Source organism: Sylvia atricapilla, chromosome 8 (assembly GCF_009819655.1).
Source record: "Sylvia atricapilla isolate bSylAtr1 chromosome 8, bSylAtr1.pri, whole genome shotgun sequence".
NCBI lineage: Eukaryota > Metazoa > Chordata > Aves > Passeriformes > Sylviidae > Sylvia > Sylvia atricapilla.
The window spans coordinates 18,444,622-18,463,647 of record NC_089147.1 but is presented as its reverse complement, the minus strand read 5'-3'; the positions used below and the strand labels follow the sequence as shown (position 1 = coordinate 18,463,647).

Genomic DNA, 19,026 nt, shown 5'->3' with positions numbered 1-19,026 from the left:
GGGAGGGTTGCATGTCTTTTATAAGGTAAGAAAGAGAGATGAGGACAGAATTTTAAATCCAAACATTTCTGTGCCTAAAGGTAGTATGAATGAAAATCCTTAAAAGATGCTGTTGGCGTAAGCCTTTGCTCTACAGTGGCTCATATTGAGGGAATAGTAAAATACAGCTTTTCCTATCTCAGAGTAATCAGTGCCTCAAGTCACATTTTTCCTCTATATCTGAACCGAAAGTGTTTCAATATATGGGAAATAACTTTAGTATCAGCAAGAGTTGTTTGCTACTGAAAAATGCTTCCAACTTCATAAAGACATTAAGTTGTAGGGGGTGAGATATCCTAATTACCTCTCTAGTTTTGAAATTTACCCATCAAATGTGGAATCAATGAGCTGGTACTTCACTGAGCTGCATTAATCTTAACTATAAGCTTAACAAAAGCCCATTTAATAAAGAGTGTGTGAGAACAGAAGCAGGGTGCCTCCATCTCCAGACAACTGTGTACAAAGCCTCTGCACAGCACTGGGTATAGTGAGCTGCTTGGCACTGCTGCAGGTTTACCCTGGCCATCACACTCCCTGGCCTCTATTCTGCACCTCCTGCCCATAAGCCATTTCATAAGCCTCATGAAAAGGGCTTAAGTTTTCCTGTCAGCCTAGGGGTGAGTGAGCCATTGTGGGAATGATCAGATTCCTCTCCACTCTTTCTGGGGGAGATGTGGGCTCAGTGATTTAGTGCAGGGTGACCTAGACAAAAACAGTGCATTTGATTTTTAGAAAGAAACATAGAAAGGACATTTTTCTTGAGAAAACCTTTGACTGGAAAGAGTTGTTTTAAACCTTCTGTTTGAATCTCTGCTTACAGACCAAATATAGTCATGGGAATGGCAAGTAGGATAAGGAAAGCTTATTGCTTCTGTTCTTCTGTATTACTACCCAATGAAACATTCAACAAAACACCTGGGACTGGTTGGAAAATAAGAATTCCACTTTTTAAAATAGATATTTCAAATTTTTTTTTTTTTTTTTTTTTTTTTTTTTTTTTTTTTTTTTGCTATGGAAATGAAACATTCCAAAATAGTCTATCAAAAAATGTTTACGAAGGGCTTGGGACACACAAGTTCACATCACTGGTATGGTTTTCCTAGAGCAGAAACTTCAGTGTCACTTTCCATTATGCATTGACTGCCCCATTACAGACTGCTGCCTGTGCTAAAGGCTGCTTTTTCAGTTTGATCAGAAATTCCATCCTGGACCTAAACTTCCTGCTTTGTGTTTCACCTCAACCACTGCAATGTGTGAGGGTGAGTCAGTAACACACAACACAATATTTTTAACTGGAAAAGAAAGTAAATGTATTGATGAGCTCAAAGTGTGACTACTTCTTGTGCTGATTTGTTCAATACCATTATGTCTCTTTTTCCACTCCTTTACAGTTTGAAAAGAACGATTGGAAGTCTTAAGCATCTGCCTTAGATCAAAAGGCCTTAAGAAGCTCAAAATATTAATCGTATTGAAGTTAAAATTTCTACAAGAGGGAGAGACTTCTGTTTAATCTGTTAAATGTTTTAACAGTTTCTAGAACTGAATATAATTCCCTAATGCAATAATTTGTCAAAAGTGTGCTGGATTTTCTGTCACAGACAAGTATTTGAAAATACACTCACAAAAAAAATCACAACTTTAAAGTAACATTACAGATTTAACCATGTACTGTAAGGTTGTTGCAGGAATAACTGTGTTGTCTTGTATAAATTATCATGGTGGTCCCATATGATTTTAAAGTTTTCCTATGGTTGAACAAAAATATGCTTCACATAATGCAAGATTATATATCCTTACTCTTTCTCCACATTTACCATGTATCCTGGAACTTCCCTTAGAATTTTTGTTCATGAGACTAATTATTTGAGATTATTCCTCCTGACATTTTTTTCCTGACAGTTATACATACACTGGGGGTGTCGTGAGAGTGCATAAAGTGCCTCGCTACAGCTCTAGGTGCAGGTGATCCCAGATCTGCTGGTGTTTTGTCATTGGCCTTGAATCACTCAAGGAACAGAAAGCTTAAACATAGAATTTCTTCCACTATTAATATAACAGGACACTTGATAAATAGGGAGCCCCAGGCAGAATTTGCATTTAATGGCTCCAAAATTCAGGTGTGCTATGAAGAGGGTTTGGTATTAATTTCCTTAGGGGTCTTGCCTCTCTTTCTTTGTTGTATTTTTATGTGCTCACTGGAATCTCTGAAGTTTGAATGAGGTGGGTTTACTGAGCACCTGGAAACTGGTTTATGATTTCTGATGCCTTGTATCCTAGTTAATTGACAGTCCACAGCCTTCAGCCCTTCTGGTCCCATGTAGCTCTGCCAAGCCACATTAGCTCAGCCTCACATCTCCTGGCCTGTACCTCCCCTGGGGCACAGAGCGACCTGTTCAGCTCCCAGCACTGACAGATGGAGGGAAACATTTTGGGATAAGCAAATCTAATACTCTTTATTTGCACACCTTGGTAAAAATCAAAGTCAGCCATTCATCTCTCCTGTTTGATAAACACAGAAGCTGACCAGGCTGCACTGCCTGTGGTTCCCCTGGGGATTGTTTTCATAAGACTTCAGTGAGGATTTTTGTTGCTGTTTTTGAAAATATTTTGAGGTTGGATAGCAAATGTTATGTCCTCATTTACAGCCTTTCCTGAACCATAAATCAAGGCATATGTAATTAAATGAAACAGATAGTCAAAACCTTGACTAAGCTGTTTACTGAGCCTGGAAAGGAAAGATGCTGTGGTTTTATGAAAATCAAATATAAAGATCCACTTATAAAATGTAGTCAGGGTTCAGGTACAGTGGCAGTGATGCATGATAGTAGGCAGCATTGTATACTGTCTATTGAAGAAATCCATTTGCTAAGGCAAAAACTGGATTGAAGGACACTTTGCAGTAAGAAATGAGAGCTATTCAATTCAACTTGCCTGTGAGTTTGGTGTTTTTTTTTTTTTTTTTTTTTTTTGTTTGTTTGTTTGTTTGTTTGTTTGTTTTTTTGTTTGGTTTTTTTTTTTGGGGGGGGGCATTTCCTTGCCTAAAAGCCAAGATATTTCTTGCCTCCTCCCACCTCCAGCATTTTTCCTAATATTAATTATGAAAGGTGAAGATTTTTATTGAATCAAATTATGTGTCTCATCTTCTAAGCTTCTTTAAAATTTACTGCTATGAAATAAAATTAACTTTCAAGAAGAGAGTTGTTTCTAGTTGAAAAACCTTTGCATGAGAGGAGAATAAAAATATCAATCTTCTTCTGTAAAAATTTTTTAATCATCTGTTTTTTAATGTTTGTGAAATGTTTCACCATACATTTATGTGCATACATAGATATATATATACATGTTTGTTATATTTATTGTACAATCATTGATACAAGTAAATAAGGCTTCCTGAGCTCATTCTTCTTTGAAGTACTTTTTAACTTCAACCAATCCAGCTTCATCTAGTCCACATTGTGTACTTTGCAGGTCCTTACAGTCCTATTTTGCAAATATACCATGAGCAAATTTCTTAAAATCATGGCAATGCTTCCCAGGATGGGCATCTCTCCTGTTCCTTATTCTGCTTCTAACCCTGGACCATGCACAACTCATTACTGCTTGTTGGAATCTGCATGTAAGTGTTAGCATTAAGTCACTACCCTTTTCTTCACCACTGCCTTCTACTTGCTTCTTCTTACCTGGCAAGTGAAAAAGGACCGTTCATAGCAGCTGATCTTTCTGGATTGCTCCTGCTATGGACATTTCCCCATGTCTTGGCCATCTGTGCTTGTCTGCTGCAAACATTTGAAAAGTCAGGGTAACCTTGGGGCCTGGTGCTGTGCTCTCTTCTGCATCTAAGGAAATCCATACTTTTGTAGCTGTCTCTGCCACTGAGCCCCTCTTTTCTAAAGCTGATCAAGCTTTGTAGCTATGGATCTTCAGTTCTCTTTAAGGTTGTGGAGAAGTTTTGAGCAGCTGCAACTTTTACTAAGGTGACCAATCTGAAATCCTATATGGATTTGGGGTTGTTTTATAGGTTAGTTGTTCAGTTTCAAGAATTTCCAAATGCAGGATAGAATCCGAAGTGGTACCACCTCTCAAGGTAATGGAGCTGATCTCTCCAGACTAGATTTTCCAGAAACCACTGCAGGGATGTAATTGGTGCTGGGGGTAGAAAGATGGGAAGTGCACACATGATTCTTCTTTCAAAGAGATGGCAGCAACAAAGGCCAGCTCTTAGTGTCTCTGGGAGTGCCAGCAATCAGCAGTTGCTGCTATCAGTGAACTCAAGGTATGTTTGGAGAGGTTATATTTTATCATCAGTTCCTTCCACAACAGGGATGTGTAGCTGGAGGATGATGAATGGAAGTTGTCATGATAAAGATTGTATGGGAGGGTGTGGGACAGCTGGGAACTCAGCTTGGAAGTGGCAAGTGAGTTGTAATGACAAACTGTTCATTAAATTTTCCACTGGTGTTCATACTATTTCAATATCTTTTAAAACCTCTTCTTAATAATCAATAGAATTTTATAAACTTTCTCTGATTACTAATGAACAGTTATCAGTTCTCTCTCTTCAGAATTCTAGCCTGAAAAGCATGTAAGAATCATAAAGTTAAAATTTCACACACAAAATTTGTCTAGTTGGTAGCAAGCAGAATTATGCATGAGTTAAAACTTAAGGCAGAGGTGTTTTTTAAGTACTGGTTAAAGATGAGATACTGGCATAATTTTTTTTTCTGAAACTGACTGTATCATAAAGTTCCTTCTAAAATGGAAATTTTGCAGTGATTCTATCCTACTTATCTGTTGGTCTGTGATTAACTGGGATCTAGTAGGCTACATGCTGCCTGACAGAATACATTATTTGTCTGTGGATACAAGCAGAATTCTAGGCCAGATAATAACTGATGTTCAAAATATAGCTATTATTTGGTTTGATTAAAAGTGTTTTTTTATTAAGTTTAATTTCTTAGAGGTTCAGGCTCAGGTTTGAGATACTTAGATTAGCAGACCCTGTGGGTCTTTATGGGAATTATACAAGCAGATTATTTCTTAGAAATGAAACAAGTTAAATTTCATTCCTTCAGTGATGCAATAATTTTTAAAAATGGAAGATGTCTTCAAATCAAATTTGTAATTTTCCAAACCAAATTGTGAATGGAACAGACTAGTGACTTTTTTTACCTATGAGCAGCATCTTAACCATGGAGGTAACTGCTAAGAAACTGTGTGTAGCCTGCCCAGCTTTTGTTTTAGCTTGCAGGAGAAAAGGTGTCAGGCTGCCCACGGCCAAAATGCATCATTATATTTCACCAGCTGTTTTTGTGTCGTGTCCCTGAAGCAGGTTCCTGGACTCCGCTGGACTTGTTCCAGATCTACACTGACCAAGGAATCAGGTTGTACCAGCCAGTAATTAGTCATTTCAGCTTGAGCCTGTCCTTTTCATTTCATAATTCTGCCCTAAGAACTAAACAAAAATGCTATTAAAAAAAAATGTAATCAATCAAATTTGTTTCTTATTAATTTTGTGTATGTGGGTGTTTCTGTAATTTACCATTTTGTAGGTGGCGAGTAGCAGGAAGCATATGGAATTCTGGCACCATTTCACATCCAGAAAGGGAAATGCCATAGATGGAGGGAGGAGGTCAGGAAGGGTGGGGAAACAAGCAAACCACATTCTGAACATCCATTGCCCAGAGGGTATGCAGGAAAGTGGTCCAAATAATATTTGTTTGTTTAAAATATCTTAATTTTGCTGCAAGTACGGAACCCTTAAGATAATTTTGAAAAGTAACACTTTCAAAAGTGAAAAATAAGGTTTTCCTTTTCAGTTAAATCTAAACTATTTGAAATGTCTTTTTCCCCCTTTTAAACCTCTTTCTAATTAAACATATTGCTGAATTTAATTTGAATTACTAGTTTTGTTCTTATGAACAGAAGTCTCTTCAAATATCAATTCTTAGTAGTTAATAGGATATCTGATATAAAATTTTCATGTGATTCCCGTTCATCACAGATGAGGGCATAACATCTTTGGACCCTCCTGGCCTCAAAAAAAAGGCCGTTACATAAACTCTAGATTCATGACTTTCCTCTCTTTTCCCCTGCAGAACCTAAAGATTTTCACTGATAGCTATTAGCCTTAGCTGGCAGTAAGTAGCTTGCCTTTGAAGATCAATGGCAGGACCTTTAAGTGAGTCTATGTTGTACCACTATACAGCAAGAAGCCTCAGTGCAATGTGTTTTCATCCCTTTTTTCCCTTCCTCTGAAAGAGGTAACTTGCTGTGCACTGTTGATTCAGCTGGAGCTCCTGGGTGGCCCATGTGCTGTTGGTCACAGGTAGATGTATTGCAGCAGTGCAGACAAAATCCTGGATTATTGCGGTATGACTGGTTCCAGGAAAAAAGGTATATCCTACCTACATGACATATAGAAAGTATTCTTGGCCATTGGTACTACTTTGATGCCCAGAAATGGGAGAGGACATGACAAGGATGCAACGTGGTAATACTTTAACAAAGAGGAATGTCTCTCCAGCTATTTTCCAAGGCTTTTTCTGTTTCATTTCTATCCTGGATGATCCCTGTGCATTTTATCCTAGAATAGATTTTTATCAATTGATGACATAACAATTTAATAACATTGAATGTGCTACATAAGAGCATAGTCTTGAGATAGAACTATTACTGTTGTTAATACACTGCTTCCAATAAAATCCACTGACCTCTGACTTCATGAATACAAGGTATTCAAATGGTGGACTAAAATCGCCACCTATCAAGGCACATTATACACTTTGCTTTTCTTGTACCACTGTAGCTTACCAAAGAATCCCTCATCACTGTTGAACTTTCATCACAGTAATACATATACATCTGCAGAACCTGGTCCCATTGTGTGGCAGTCTTATTGTGAAGATGTGCCATGCTTTCGCGGTGATGAGCACCTCTAGGTTGATAATTGAAAGCTACTATCTAGCATATCAGGCCCTTGGATGTTATGGGATTCACTTGTAGGGTAGAGCACTCTAGACAAAAACCCCATTATTTCTTATTCCACTTACTGTATTCATTTGTGCTGCTGAAAGAATAGGGAGTTAATATTCAACAGAAATCAGTGCTTAATTACAGCCTTTGGATACTGCTAGTTCAAATAGTCTAGAACAATAGAATAATGCAGCTGTCAAAGGAAATAACTGATGTACTTCATTCTGAAAACGCTCCTTAGTACCCACCAAGACAGGAATCCCAACCTGCTCTCTCTGCCTTAGCCGGTAAAACAGCTCCCTCTACTGCAGCCACTTCAGAAGTCCTGTCTGTAACAACCTGTGGTTTTTTGCCAACAGTACGTTTATGACTTATTTTCAAAGAGCAAAATAGATGTTTTCAAGGCCCGCTGAGATGTTGAACCATACATCTGAAGAGATTTTCTTTTCCACTTGCACCTTATGCTAGTTTGTTTGACAGAGATAATTTTCTCATACAAGAAAATCTCTGTATCTCAATGTTTTGATGACAATAGTTGCCAAAATGGAGAGAAATGCTTTCATCTACACACTGGAGACATATCTAAACTTTGTTTTTAAATGTGGGTATAAGTATGTCAGATAAGGAATTTGAAATATGAAAACTGTTCAAAACAGAAAGGAAAGAATTACGGTTGAAATCTGGCCTTGCATTCCAGACAACAGAAATTCAATTTCTGACCATTGGCTGGTTGCTTTGTGTCTTATGCATTCAGTATTCCCTTGGAAAACAGGGGCAGTTTGAGAAGAATCCCTAATGATTGTAGAAGGTTCAGAAGCATTAGAGAATGTGATTTTCAAAAACAGGAGGCCCACAACAACCTGATCTTGTGCCTCAGTGGTAAAATGTTGATGACAACTACTGATTTGTCTATTAAAAAACTCAAACACTATTGTTGCTTTAATATAACTAGATTTTCAAGAGCATTCCCTGAAAAAATATGCACACAAGAATTTACACTTTACCTAATGTTCATGCTAATTCTCTGCAATATAAAAATAGATGTTATTTAACCTAGAATGTGAATCTCCTTGGTCAGATTGGTTTTCCTCTTCCTGATCTTATCTGGAATGCATCATTGAATTTACACAGGGAATGGGATCTGGAACACAGAGATACATATAACCCTATGGTGGCGGAGAAATGCCTTGAAATGTTTTGAGATGGTTCCACAAAATGAAATAATCTACTTTTTGCAGAAAAACCTCAGAACTATGATTTTTAAAGATTCCCCAAAATATTGTTATGGACTTTGCCTTAAGCTTCCTGGCTGGGTCTCAAGCAAGCAGAAAAGGCAGATCATTCATCCTCTTCCTGCTCCCCTACCCCAGCTGTGACCAGTTCTAATGCCAGACTTGTGATAGGCAGAGACGAGAAGACTGGCAGCTGACCCAGGGGAACCTTTGTCTGCAGATGTGCTGGAAGGTGTTGAGAGAGCAGAGCCTTTGAAAAGAAGGGATGGAAAGCATTAGATGAAATTCTGGTACTTCAATTGTTTGTGGGGTGGGAGAGGTTCATGACAGAGACTGATAAAAGAGAAATAAACAAAAACCATGTGGCTGATGTGCTCTGTCCCTTTCAATCAGCAGAGGTTCTGTGGGGATGCAGAAATAAGCATGATGCAAGCTCCTTGTCAGTTCTGGAAGGAGCTGGAAACAGATGTGTGTCTATGAGTTGGGACACCTTGTGTTACCTCACGTTTTAGTTTGTCTAAGTGAAAAGTCCTTCATTCTGGGCCTCATTTACAAATAGTTCCAAATCAGTTCTGCAGGAAATGACCCCTCAAAAGTAGAGTGTAGAGGCAGAAAAAGTGTCAGGAAGGAACCTACACATGTTCCTCTTCCCTCCTGGCTACTGGTTATTAGATACCTCTTTCCATACACAGATTCTGAGGAAGAAATTGAATGCAGCAGCATCACTCCACATCACTCAAGCAGGATTACTGGGCACAAGCAGGAAAGACACAGAATGAGGAGAAAAATACAGAGCATTCACCAAGGTTTCTTAGAGCTAGACATGTACAGTGTTACCTGTCTGTGTGTGGTGGAAAACAGAAAAGGTGGTTGCCACCCCAGGAACTGGAAAGAACAAATGTGGCTGTCAGTGCTGAGCAGGAATGGGAAGACAAGAAAAAGGCTGCTGCTAAATATGTTTGGGATATAAAACAGACAAAGAGAGGAGAAAGTCTTTAAGTGGGAGGAAGGAAACAGCGACAAGAAATAAAAGATTCTGCATGGGAAGAGAGTGAATGGGGAGTCTGAGAGGTTGGGAGACATTAAAAAGAGGATTCCATGCAGAAAGAGCTGTGTGAATATGCGATGCAATCCACTGATTTTTTTTTCTCCAGAGCAGCTGAGTTTCCATACCAGTTTCAACTAGCTGACTAAATGCAAATTATGTGCAGCTAGCACACAAGACCCCCTCTAGGACCTGCCTTATCGATCAAGGAGCCTCAGTTAGGCCTGTTAGCTTAAACTGATAACTCCACAATATTGCTGCACAGACACAAGCCCAGTGTGGGGCTGATGTGAATAAAAGTCTGAATTAAGTGTACAGTGAAGATTTAATAAGTGCATTTATAGACCATTTATTGCAATGTGACAACACTCTCAGCTGGAGCTACGGGCTCCTCATGTATTAAAGATAATATTTAAATGAGAAAAAATTATGTTAGATTGATATTGTAGAGAGAGGAAGAATGAAGTGATATTTTTGTGGTCCTTACAGTAGATAAATGGGTAATAAGCCTTGCACTTCTTGTGCTACTGGCTTTGACATGAAAAGTGGCCAGTGAAGTCTTATTTTCTGCTTCAACGCAAAGAACAGATTTGCTGTTGGACTTGCAGAAGGTCATACAGTGATGTTAGTAGCAGGACAGTGGTCTCTTGAAAGTAGCCATGAAATCTGAATTTGCTAAATGGAAATAATGATATTGTGGTGGAAGGCTCTCATCTGTTGCCAGAGACTCTTAGCGGAAGCTTGTTCCAAACCATGTTTACCACAGTGGTCTCTTTTCCTTTTGCTCACCATGATGCTTTCCTGGCACATAAAGATGAGAAGGATCATGCAATTTGCCACTTTTTCTTGTCCAAACAACAAAAATTTTGGAAATTCTGACTTTGCCCAGAAGAGGCTTTGGAAGAAACAAATTAGCTCTGTTTACCTCAGTAGTGATTAAATGTCAGTAAAACTTTTATTTATGTGAAATAAGACTTACTGACAGTAAGATCCATATTTAAACCTCTCCAACCTCTGCTGGAGTACATGAGAATTGGACTGGGGCTCCTTGTTCCTGCAGAGGCTGGGAGGTTGTGGAGACATTGTTTGTGATAGACCCATGGAGACAGAACACAATTAGGGACTTGGAGGACAGTGTAGCACAGGCTTCTCTTCTATGCAGATTTTACAAGATGTTTTACCATTTTATGAGATTTACTTAAGCAGAATCAAATTCAGGGTGCAAAACCTTCAAATGTTTTGAAATGGGAACTGTTCACAATGTCCCATTTAGTTTGTTTTGATCATTGTTGAAACCTAGTAAGAGGTTACTGCCTCTGAAGTTCAAAGTGATTCAGAACAGATAAATATACTCAATGCTCGATAAATATTCCAAATGTTAAAAACAATCTCCTTTTGTTTCTCTGGCGCTTAATAATGCTTGCCATGGAAATGCCTGCAAGCCTTACTCTGGCATCTTTATGACAGTCCAGTTCTTATAAAAAATCCCTTACTACTTCTTATCTCCTTTAGCAGTTGTATGGACTTTGAGTAATTAATTTCTGTTGTGGTTTGGGTTTTGGGGCAGTGATACTTTTGTGTTTTATTTGTTGGTTTTTCTGGTTTCTTTTTCCCATGAAAAATGAGAGAATAAAGAAGCTGGGTATTTTATTTACTGGAATGAAAAAGTGAAATCTAGAAAGTTGCTAGTCAAAATATAAAAAAATAGGTTGAATTTCTTGAAATGTTTTTTCAGTAGTTTAAAAACATTGCTTCACTTTGATCTTTTAAAATGCCTTCATTTTGTACACAGAAATTAAATTTTCAAAACAAAATTTCACACTGAGAAGAAAAACAAAATTAGAAAAGCTTAGTCACACTCGCACATATTTTGAGGTTTTCCCCCTCCAAGTGCTGTTGTGTGCCTGCAAAGTTAACTTCATTAGAAAAGTGAGAACAACCTTCAGAACATGATAGCTGTTTTGTCCTCCTGATTGTAGAAGGATGCCAAGGCTCATCACAATGTATTCTCCTCATTCTTTGTACATTAGTGTCTCCTTTTCTACTATGGTCCTGGAAAATAAGACTGAAACCTGCCAAAGGAACCCAGAAGAAGGCTGTATGCTGTAGAGGGTGTGTTAGTCTGCAGCTCAGCTCATGTCCTGAAGTACCCATTCTGTGAATCTGTGAAATATAGCTACATGGATTTGTTTTTTAATTTTAGTCTTTTAAAGGTAGAAAATACTTCAAAATCTCTTTTAGTACAATATACATATACAGATTGAGATTATTTAGGAGACTAATGAAAACACTTTAAGTGAGCTGTAAAAGTGTCCATGATACGGGAACAGATCTGGACTTCATGACTAGCAAACTAATATCTAGTCTGTACCACCTTTCTTTGTGGCTGCATTGCAAAATAAAAGATTAAGAGAAAGATCAGGTTTGGATTTCCCAAGGGATACATGTTAATACTCCTTAGCAGCATGGAAAAGAACTGTGTTTGCTCTTACTGCAATGGAAGTTAAACATAAATGGACTATGTTGGCCTCAGAAAAGACAGACATCGTGTATCATTTCACCACTGGTTCTGATCTATTGACTCAAGCAGCTTGCTCATGGTCTGCTTTTATCCAGTGCTCAGATTTCTGAAAACAACACGAAGAGGTGGAGGTTTATTTTTAAATGGATCAGCCTTCCTTGTGTTTTTAAACTATTTTAGATGTTGATCATGATGTAATGTATATATACATGGAGGTATTGGGCAAGTTAGTAAATACTATAGTGGTAATAGCTCTTTTTAAAATCTATCTAGAGATCCACAGCAGGCAGGTCCTTACACTGCCCCCACAATATGTAAAAGGGGTTTTGTGTGCTTCTGAAACAAATAAAGAAGATGTCAGAACAAAAGGATCCTGAAAGAGAAGTCAGTTCCCGTTGGAAGTTTAAGTTTGTTCTTATAAAATCAAAAGTAAAGCAAAGAGCTGTGGAGGTGTAAACTGGACTATGTACAGGATGTGTGCTGTAATGGGGCAGCACTGGCAAACTTTTCTCTCATCCTTTGCCTGCTTATGACCCGTCATGAGACATGAACTGTATTACATGTAACTGTATTCCTTGGGAAAAGAAAGTCTCTTCACGGTTCTGTTTCACTAACACAAAATTCTGGATTAGGTGCTGTGTGTGGGACAGTAAAAGCAGGCTTCAGCAGTAGTTTATGTGTGTCTTATGACAAAGAACTGTTGCAGATACTCTGATTAATAGGAGGCTGGACAGAGCAAATGACACATCTCAACCAATGTGGCTACCATGTCGAACTCCCACTGTCTTTCCGGACAGCGATTTATATAGATTCACAACATAGTTTACAATTACAGGGTATACAGAGAATGCAAACAAGCCGTATTTATCTTAGTCTTAAGGTGGCTAAAATGCCAGAGTTATAATTCTACATTTAGAAACCCATTATTTCCCAGGACGCCTTAATATAAAATGTGAATTTTTTACCTGTGTCACAGAGGCCCACAGGCCCTGCAGGCCAAACGGCTCAGTCTGGAATTGCTCACCCTCAGTCAATCCAAATATAAAACATGTCTTCACTCTCTAAGAATTCTAAGAAATCCCAGCAAAGAACAAACTTGACTATGATGTTGTTCATCATGATCAGTAAACAAGAAATTTCTTGTAAAGAAACTGCTTACCAGAATCTAAGCCGTGCTGTAAATTTCAAGGCAATCTTTGGCCACATCAGCTTGACTTTTTCTAGGCTTTATGGGGTTAGGCTGCAAGCATGGAAACTCATGCACTGAATATGCAATGGAAGAACTTTCTTATTGTTCCTGGAACACAGCAGAAAAGCATGCTGAGAACTGGAAGGACAACTTAGCAATAAAAAGGTGAATATGACAAGCAGCTCCCAGGGTATGAGCTTTCAGGCAAAGCAAATGAATTCCTCACCCCATCTGGTCTGCAAGTAATGGGTGAACCTCTAAATAGTCAGAGTTTGGTTAAGAATTCAACAACTGGAATCTCCCAGTCATTAGAATCATATGTCTGTGTTTTATCTCCCTAATGCCTATCCTCACAAAACCTGAGAAGCAGAACTCTCCTTAGAATATTGTATTAGATTAATTTCTGAAACTAGAAGTACAACAATTACAAAAAAAAAAAAAAAGAAAAAAAAAAAAAAAAAAAAAAAAAAAGAAAAGAAAAAAAAAAAAAGAAATTAACACCATGTGCTGCAGGCTTCAGATTGTTATGAACATTTTCTGTAGCATGCTGAACAAGGTTATGATGTTCTTGCTCCTGAGGCTGGAATCCATTCCAGCATGGAAGGCTGGCTTGGCACAGGTGTGACATTTAGATTTGAACCTGGAGTTACATCTCAGAATGCACCACTGGCAGAAAATATTGGCTGCAAAGGGCAGAAGGACTAAGCAAAAAGATCCCAGTATAAGCAAGTGAAAAATCAGTATTACTGACTGGAATTTATGAGTTAGCAGGCTGGAAAAGCCTGACATTTCTCTGGGTATGTCTAAGTGGCGTGTTTGCTGCAGATGACCTAAGTTGCCACTGATTTGGCCAGAAAATGCCAGACCAGTGTTTTCCTTGCATAAGCTGTTCCTGAGTTTTTCTCCCAAAGTATTGGACATGCTTTCCAGCAGTATAGGTTGACATGGCTTCGTTTTCCATCTGCTTGGAGGAGAGGGGTGGGATGGAGTCAATATTTTACTTTCTAAAAAAAAAGCATCCTAGTTCCACTGCCAAAAAGTCGGAAACTTTCACTTGACAATAGTATTTAGTGTTTCCATTTGCTTTGGCTTCCTCCTCTAGATGCCAGTGCTGTGGAAGGATATTAGCTATATGAACAGTACAGGTTTATGTGAATGAAAGCTTTTCATGCCACTCCATCCAGTCAGCAGAGTGTGGCACCCTGAGGAGAACAAGGTGCAGGTTTTTAAAGAGCAGAGTGGGATGGGAGGGGATGGTCTTCTTGAGGCCATTCAAGGTAGAAAATTCAAGGTGAAAAATTCTGTGGAGCAGTTTCCCAGGGAAGCCCCTGTAGATCATCACAGATGCCTGCTCACTGCTTGTGCTTGCTTTTTTCAAAGGCTGCTGCTCTGGCAAGTGCATGGATTGGGATGATTGATGGCAAAATGACAATTGTAGTTGTGAGCACTATCATCTGCCACCAACTGAATAGTAATTAATAAGGTCTGCCCTGAACAATTCCACTGGCTTGTTGTAGGCTGACATGTGCAACAAATTCTAAAGGGAAGAGACACTCGGTCTGGAGTCCCACCCATCCATTCCCCCTCTTCTCCTTCATCTTTTCACCCTACTTGGAAGCAATTTTTTTCTTTTTCTTTTCATTTTTTTTTCCTTCCCCAGCAAGGTTACAGTGTATAAAAGAGACTGCAAAATATTTTTCTCTTTGGATCTGTGTTTCCAACAATGTTATTGGCTTCTTTGGTGTGGTATAGAGCTGCATTAGGAATTCCCAGGAAATGTTGCTGTTTATAATATGCTGTGTATATTTATGTTGCTGTTTTGCAGCTATAAGAGTTCTGTGTGTTGCTGAAGATCACTGGTTGCTTTGCTTTGTAAGTGCTCAGTAATCGCCTTCTTGTATTTTGTTGCTTAGTTTTCAAGTCTCATTTTACCACAGTTCAAGAGATTATGTACCAGAAGTAAAGGAAAATATTTGTTTACTTTAATCTGAGGGATTCCTTGTACTGCTTCTGGATCTAAACATTCAGAGACACTTATTTTTTTGTTTAAGTAGTGATCCATTAAATTGCCACATTTTCAAGGTAACTTCAAGGTATGACAGTGCCAGATCTATATGCAGTGTAATTAATGCTCATCACACAGAGGGCTAAATCAGGTGGAGAACCCTGGAGCTTGGTGTAATTGTCATTTTCAGAAAGCCTAAACTGATGTTCTCTACAACTAAACGTGATGTTCTAATTCTGAATTCTGCTATAGTATGTATATCTAGATTAATTTAATAACTTATTATCATCTAATGTCCCAAGTAGACAAATAATTTTATATCTCTACAGATGTGAAACTCAGAACAGTGTTAAGTGTGTATTTCTCTCACACCCTTCTGTGTTGCTTTTCTATAAACAAAGCTAGCAACATTTGAGCCAGCTTCAGGAAGCAATAAAGCTGTGGAAAAGTGGCACTTAGTTAAAATAAAGTTAGAAGTGAGTGTGAATGGAATTGAATTTGCAACTGTTCCTAATCACGCTGCAGTCATTGTTTTGAATTGATTTTATCAGATGTATAAGGTGTAATTTTATCAGATGAGTCCATGGCTACTTTATAGCAATTGGAAACAGGTATTATTGACCCACTTCTGTGGAATACAAAACTGAATGTGAAGGAAGAGACTACCCTTTCTCCCCTCAGAAAATCTGGACAGGAATTAAAAGTCCTGAATTTGACTACTCTGAGTAAAAGTGAGAAAGTACACAGTATCAGTGAGAAAGTGCAGAATATGTTTTATATGCATGCACACATACACGTATATGTGTGTGCATTTTCTTTTTTAGCAGTAGTGACTCATGACCACTGGAAACTTGGCACCTTCCCTTATTCCAGGTCTGGCATTGTGCCCACTCTTTACATAGAAGGACTGAAAAGCTTTTCAATTTCTGCAATCCAATTTGTAATGCAGCAGTTGCACAAGTTGCCACATGTGTGCTGTTAGGAAGTCTCAGTGCAGATGGAAATAGACCTTGTCACGAAATATAGGCATTCATCATTGATGATGCTGAGCTTCCCCACTTGGAGAATAGTTAGCTGTCTTAAGTTCATTTACAAACTGATCAAAGCTTTGAAATGAGGCTGACTGGCTAATCCTGTTTATTCCCTCATGCCATTTGAAATTAATTGGAGGAAGATCAAAGGATGAAAATTGTTGACTACTATAGGTAATAAAAAGGCCTCCTGCTCTGATATTTTTAAATTCCCTTTTCAATAGTATAAATGAAAACTTAATGCAACTATTTTGGATACTCATGCCAAAAATCCCACCAAAACCTGAGGTTAAATATGATCAAGCACTACTCAGAGCAGCCACCGACTGTATAAAATGTAGAAAACCCTTAGAAGTTTATTATTTCTCATGATATGTAGCATAGTGCAAATTGCTGGACTGGCTTTTTGTTTCTCTTTCTGATCTGGACAGCACTTGACACTTGGAACTTCACTTGAGTCTCCTGAAGTGCTGATGGAATATAAGCACGATTGCAATCCCTGGTTTGAACTTAAGAGGTTTGAGACTTAGAATAATTCACCTCTAAAGATTGCCATGAGAATAGGAAATGGAGAAATTGAAACCTCCACCAAAAAAAACTGGTTGCTATGTCACTAAGACTGCTAGCTGGAAATCCTTCTTTAAGCAACAGGAAGAGTTATTCTGAGTCAAGACAGCTATTCACACATGAATTACATATGTATATATATACTGGGTTTTTTTGCTACATCTCTTTTGGTTTTGGCCATTCTTAGAATCAAAGAAAGTGGAAGATAATTTTATTATAAACTTAATAAGTGTTTGGAGCAGGGGTTTTAGTATTGGATATATCTCCAGAGATATACATACATACATAAAATCAGGTATCATATTTTACAGAATAATTTGAGAAGGCAGGGACTGCACAGCATCCATGCATCCATTGCAATGAAGTCTCAGTGCTGGTGAAGACAATTTTCACAGTGAAATCAAGTAATTTTTTGTGATAGCAGGCAGAATAATATATGCAACAGAGATTCCAGAGATCTTGTCATATTGAGAAGATGTAAGCGCCTTATTCTATATTGCCATGAGATAGCAATATTCCACCTGCTGCATTGTACACAAATGGATGTAGACTCATCTTTCCAGTTCTGTTCAACTTGAAACTGACTGCTAAAATGGCTTCTGTGGCTCATCTTGGCAGCTTGGAAAAGCTCGGTTCAAGGTTCCCCTTGTTGCTAACAGTGATTCTTTTCATGGATGTCTCTATGGTCCCTAGTTTCAGCTGGAGTCTGAAACAGAAGTTGTGTGTTAGTGTTCCACAGGATAGGCTGGGATTTTCCAGCCCAGCCAGATGCTGGAAGTTTTGAAAATCTTACTAAAGAGCCTTCATATATCTGTCAGCTCAGTTGTTGCTGGGTTGTCTACACTGTGGAGGACAAGCTTTGATGGCCTGGATGCCCTCTGCTCAGCCTCTGTTCACAGTTAGATTTAGATGGTTTGGTTAGGATTCAGAGAGAAAGATACAACCTTTTTAGATACTTTCCCAATTTTTACTCTACCCTCTCCACTTAAGATTAATACTGGCAGGTTGCAGTGTGACATGAGAGTGCAATGGCACAAAGCCCTAAAGGCCAAGGCTGAAAATGGATTGTCACTTGAATGGGAAACACTGCATGTGCTTCTTCTCTTTTACCCTACAATTGTATTCAATTTTACCAACCCCTATTTTCTGGGTAGCTTTTTCTTGTGCCAGATCCTTTATGCTGGTCAATGCACTGAAAAAACAGAACTCGTCTTTTCCATGCCTGGCTTTTTACGCTTATAAGGAGAGGGCTAATAATTACTGCATGAAGAGTTTAAGTTTGAGTACTTCATTTTTCCCCACTATTCCAAACAGTTGCATAGATAATACACTGGATTGTGATATTAGCTTGTTACAGAAAATGCTGCTCTTATTTCTTTATTCTAACATTTTCTTTGCATCTTCTGTCTAGCAGTATGCTTAGTGTTAGGCTGCTGCTGCCTGTAAGATTAGGAGAGTAAGTGCTGATTTCTCATATAACACCAGGGATAAATGATTATGCACTAGCAGCCACAGATATCAGTAGCACTAAATTCTGTGACATTCAGGTGTACATCTTAGAGGGAAAAAAAATAAAGAAATCAAAAATCTTTCCATAACCGAAGTCTAGATGGGAAAAGGGAAAAATTGTTTGTGCCAACCCTTCTCTCTGCCTGCTTTCATCCCACAAGTTTAGTACCAAACATAACAAAAAGCTTTGGAGTGTCTAAACTATTGGAATAAGATGCTCTTTCATGTTTGGTTTCCATCTGGGTCTGGAGGCAGAAATGCCAGAATACCACAAGACAAGCCTCTTGCATGCTATTTCTGATCATGGACAGGAATCTGGCCTGCCCCACAAAAGGGCCTAGATGTGTTACATCATTAGCAGGCATCCCCAGAGCTCTGGGAAGTAAAGCAGTGTCAGACAATCAGCTCCCTAGACTGCATTTTCTTGGTTACTGGGCTCATGTAGACTTTCCCACGTAAATACAGCACTTGAGGACTTCCCAAACACAGCACTTGTGGCAGCTTCTGTAAGCAGATCATGAAAAATATTGCCCAAAATGCCCAACAAAGGTGTGTAGATCTCAGCTGTTCTCAACTGTCGTTCATTTTATAACACTCCTTCTGTGCTGTTGTTAAAGCTAATAAATATATTAATAAATGCAAGAGGATCCTTCCCTGAAAATAAAACCAGAATTTCTGAAAACATGTGCAAATGAGAGCAAGTTTCATGGGCTACAAAGATAGTAAGAATGTGTTGTGATGTTGACTATGTTTGTTAGCTTAAGAGCATTCTTTGGGCTTCTGTGTACAGCAGCAAAATCCCTCAATCTATCTTCCCTTACCCTGACAAAGTGCCCTCATTAAGGGATTAAAGATGTTATTGCAATACTGTTCATAATGTATACACTTTGCAGCCCCTCACATCTGTTTTCTGCAC

The 19,026-nt window shown here is 38.5% G+C and overlaps 1 protein-coding gene across 1 annotated transcript in view; it reads left to right on the top strand.

The window, feature by feature from the left end:
* The window catches only part of LOC136364479 (beta-microseminoprotein-like), a 307,144-nt gene extending 293,441 nt beyond the window's left edge, over positions 1-13,703 (top strand). Inside the window, exons 5-6 of the mRNA XM_066324453.1 lie at positions 11,245-11,263; positions 13,542-13,703. Coding sequence (XP_066180550.1) covers positions 11,245-11,263; positions 13,542-13,703 — 181 coding nt within the window. The remainder of the gene's footprint in view (positions 1-11,244; positions 11,264-13,541) is intronic.
* Positions 13,704-19,026: the final 5,323 nt, after the last annotated feature.